The sequence below is a fragment of the Hermetia illucens genome, chromosome 2 (assembly GCF_905115235.1).
Source record: "Hermetia illucens chromosome 2, iHerIll2.2.curated.20191125, whole genome shotgun sequence".
Classification (NCBI taxonomy): Eukaryota; Metazoa; Arthropoda; class Insecta; order Diptera; family Stratiomyidae; genus Hermetia; species Hermetia illucens.
In genome coordinates this window covers 15,667,502-15,671,769 of record NC_051850.1, presented here as the reverse complement: position 1 = coordinate 15,671,769, position 4,268 = coordinate 15,667,502, and the positions used below count along the sequence as shown (strand labels likewise).

Sequence of the window (4,268 nt, the reverse complement as noted above, 5' to 3'; positions counted from 1 at the left end):
TGACACAAGGCCTTCAAGGATGACCGGAAGGAGCGCATGAGCAAGTCTCGTATCAAAACAATGCTGATTGTGTTGTTCGACGTCAGAGGATTTCGTCCATTTTGAGTTTGTACCGCAAGGACAAACTTGTCAACGCAGCCTGTTACTTTGAGGTGCTCAAGTGACTGAAATGACATACTGCCTTCGTCGTTACCAGCTCCCTGACCCAGAACAATACCTTTGTGGTACCCCAGCCTCCTTACAGCCCTCGCTTGGCTCCATGTGACTTTTTTTTGTTCCTCCGACTGAAGGAAAAGCACTGGGTGTCAGTGGCGAACATTCAAGCTCAGGTTACAAGGTTCCTGAGAGACATTCCAGTCGAGGAGTTTCAGGGTGCTTGCAGGAGTGACAGAATCGTCTCTGCACGTGTATCGACGCAGGAGGAGACTATTTTGAAGAATTTTACCGTCTGTAGCAATCGGATGAATAAATCTATTTTCCGCGGTAAATGCGCATTACTTTTATAATGCATCCTGAATACATATATCTAACTTATTGCTAGGAATAAATTCAAGATGTCGGTTTTTCGCAGACTTTGTTATGGGCGTTGGCAACGGCTCCGAGAGGAAGTGGTCTTCCCACAGTACTTCACCAGTTTAGTGACTAACTCCGGTGGTACCGAGATGTCGTCTTCTGGGAAGTAGCCCGATGCCACGACTTCCTCTCGAGTGCTCCCCCCGGCTTCCAGTGAGACTTGGATAGCCACATGTTCCCCAGTCAGAAACTCTGAGAGACATATTAAATAAAATAAATTACTTTTAAGAAATATGCAAGCTTTTGGTTTTTGACAAAAGAAGTCTCAAATTACCTGCACCCTTCCTCCTTGCAGACCGCGAATCTGTCCCCTATACAAACAGGGCTCCGGAGCCAATACTATTCCAATGTTCTCCTTGGAACTTACCCTTGCAATTACTGCAGATGCAGCTTTCGCATGATTGAGGTTTATCTGGGCTATTTTAGTGTTGGCCATTGTCTCAATTATTGTTCGGAGCTCTTCTCCACTGTTGAAGTATCACTCTCCCCCGACGACATGGTACTTTCCCGCGCTTTTCCGCCTACCCTTTGTCCTAGAAGATCTTGATCTAGGTCGTCCAGATTTTGCTCTTCACTGGGCAGCAGATCTACTTCCCTGACTGATCCAATCCTTTCCGACTCTATGGCTTCGGAGATTTCTTCGGGGACTTCGGTAGGTTTTCCACCCGGTGTCTCTTTTGTCGGTTTTTTCCTCTGCACCTGGACAGGTATGTTACCAAATCGATAGTTGATATGCACCTCCGATGTTTGATTGCTTCCAGGGATCGGTCATCTACCTCGATCGTGAGGAGTCTCCCCTTGCCCTCCACCTTGCTTTTGAAGGCTCTCTACAATGAAGATCGTCATTCTGGGCGATTAGGAGGTCCATGAGATCATCCGTCTCGATCGTTGCGCCTTTCGGGAGAAACACTGCCACTATGTGTGCTCCTGGTATATGATCACATGTTGACCCCTGATCACACTAGCATAGCTAAGGGCGGGCTTCCTGATTCTTGCCTTTACTCCTGACATACCAGGGTTTTCTCCCCTCTTGGGATCAGGTTGGGATCTTGTGGGTGCATTCCCCTTATGCGGGCTAATCTCCGCTGGGCCCCGCTTGGCTCCGATAAAGATGGCTTAGATCTGTCCTAACCCTTTTTAAGGGTCTCTTCTGATTTGAGGCCTCCCTTCAGTTAATGCAGGACCTGCGCCACTGAGAACTGTATCAAGGACTCTAAGGAACAGTTCATTTTCGGATGGTTTCGAGTGTCCGCTGCTATGTCGCAGAATTCGTCTCCAAATTTTTCTTGACAGAAAACTCCAAACTTCAAGAGTTTCAAACATATTTTTCTCTATAATTCTGGTATTTTCCACGTAGCAATTCACTAAGTTTGGGAAAATTGGGGGCTAATGTTTAACCCCACCCTAACTACTTTATTAAATATACAGAATTTAATTTAACTGATAAACACCTGGTATCATTAGGCGGATTATTTCCTAAACTACATTTATAGAACGACTTAATTGTTTTTCGAGAAAACTTTTTTCGCTTTGATGTTGAATTAATCATTTGATAGACTTCAATAATAAAAGTAAACAAGTACACTTCAGGACGAAATAAGGGAGTAAATCCAGGTTGTTAAAGAATTTTGATTGGAAATTTGGAAAGTGGGGCCAGAAAAGTAAATGGCGCTTGTATGATAGAAATGAGTGAACAATTTGAAGCCAAAGCTGCGTTTACTGACAGCTTGATTTTTAAAGGATGGGAAAAGATTATAGATATCTGAATTTTGGAATCGGCAGGACTCTATGCTCCACTGGAACAGGGAGCCTGCCTGTAATAAGCAGAGAGGGAGAACTCGTAGTATTTCGGTAGAATTTGGATCTATATCAGCGCGATATCTTTTAAAATTCTTACCTGGTTCTTCATTAATATTTATAAAATATAAGGGCATTCCTTTTATTCCAAACTGTAGACAGCTATTCCAAATAATCCCATGGTGTGAAAAGCCTTCGAATTCAAAGGAAATTGAAGATTTCTTTAATACTAGGATTTATAGAAGATGCAAATCAGTCAATTTGAAGACTTTGTTTGAGGGAATCATGATAGCCTGTGGGTATTTAAGGGAGAGCGACCATTTTTCAAGTTTAGTTTTGTTATAGAAGTAAACGTAATAAAGAGTATATTCCCCGCATTCAAAATGTACACCAAGGCGATCCAAGGTACACTCGAACCGGACTTGAGAGGGAGAAAATCCTAACGCGTTTACTTCCAGGTGTAATTTTCCTTTTACTTGCAACATTCCTGAGCTGTAATGGCGAAGATATCCTGGGCTGTGGAGCAATGCCACACGGTTCCGTACTTCCGCACACGGATTGCTACAAATTCTTCTACTGCTTTAACGGGGTGACAGTCATTTTAAGTTGCGAGGAATTCTATAAATTCGACCAGAACACCGGAAAGTGCGTCTATAGTCCTGACTGCAGTCAAGGATCATCTCCTCCCATTAGTTCAGAACACGTTTGCGATGCTGCAAATGCCGCAGGTACTAACAAGCCAAGCGGAATATCCTGTAAATATTATTATGCGTGCGTCAAGGGAGGAGTTGCAGTTTTACAGACATGTCCCGATGGATGGGGATTCAATGAAGCAGATTCAATGTGTGTTAAAGGGCATACTTGCGTAAAATCATAAATTTTTCGGAACATTAGTGAATATATATAAGTTGGTGGCGGATTACCATGGATATTGGAATCCATTTTCATAAATTTATAATAAAATGTATTTGAAAATATCCGGTGACTGACTAGATTTTGGTGTGACTTGTTGTGTAAGGCTGCCTACATCTACCCTCTCATTATAAGTACAGCCCCGCATTCTTCTACAAATATTGAATGGACCTAATTTTGAAGATTGTATGAGCGTCAGTTGATGTTGAAGGCGTGAAAGAAGCCCTTGTAGATACCTTATAAAACTAAGCCTTCGCTAATACTGCAGCAAAGAACATGACAATATTTAACAGACCTGTCACTTCAAGGATTTGAGCATCCGCGGAGGGAGGGTCAAAATTAAAACCTACGTGCATATGTGACTATTCTTCGCCGAATGGCTTTAAATACCAAGCAAGAGATAAATGCAACTTCGAAAAATATACGAAGAAAATATACAATTGATAAAAAGTCTTTTGAACAGCCGAATTCATGATTAATATGGATTTATTGGAATTTTTCAATGTCATTGTTTATCAGATAACATTGTTGATCTAGATTTCTTTGTATTCAATATCTGTATTCGAGCTGGCTTTAGATAAACACAAATCGCGATCCAAAGCGGATACATATGAACAGCGTCAACGTTTCAGGAAAATGATCCTAAAGTGTAAGTTTGAGGAAGAAATTCTCGCATTTTTATTAATCTTCTTAAAGTGGTAGTATAGGTCGCAGGGCGAAATGTGGATTGTTACCCATGATGGAGCATAAAACCTAAGAAACGCCTGCTGAACCAACACCAACAGCTCTACTACCAAACCCTATCTCCACCTCCAGGTGGTGACCGCTGGCAGATCTTTCTTAACGAAAAGCTGTAGACGGAGAAGGATGGAGGCGACTCTCCCGCGCCTAAAAACCGGACAAATTGTACCAGCTGGTCCTCCAGGTTGGGGGTTGGGTAGGGCTGACAACCCTAAACGGAAGGAGCCCCGAACTGGACTGATAAC

The 4,268-nt window shown here is 42.6% G+C and overlaps 1 protein-coding gene across 1 annotated transcript; it reads left to right on the top strand.

The window, feature by feature from the left end:
* The first annotated feature begins 2,648 nt into the window (after window positions 1-2,648).
* LOC119648333 lies at window positions 2,649-3,347 on the top strand. Its single transcript, XM_038050027.1, has 2 exons — window positions 2,649-2,775; window positions 2,829-3,347. Exons 1-2 carry the CDS (start codon window positions 2,754-2,756, stop codon window positions 3,245-3,247), a joined length of 441 nt encoding a protein of 146 aa, XP_037905955.1. The 5' UTR covers window positions 2,649-2,753; the 3' UTR covers window positions 3,248-3,347.
* The last annotated feature ends 921 nt before the right edge of the window (window positions 3,348-4,268 follow it).

Coding starts and splice junctions, on each gene's coding strand:
- LOC119648333 (XM_038050027.1), top strand. CDS start 2,754: ATGTACACCAAGGCGATCCAAG. Junction 2,776..2,828: donor GTACACCAAGGCGATCCAAG/GTACACTCGAAC, acceptor GTTTACTTCCAG/GTGTAATTTTCCTTTTACTT.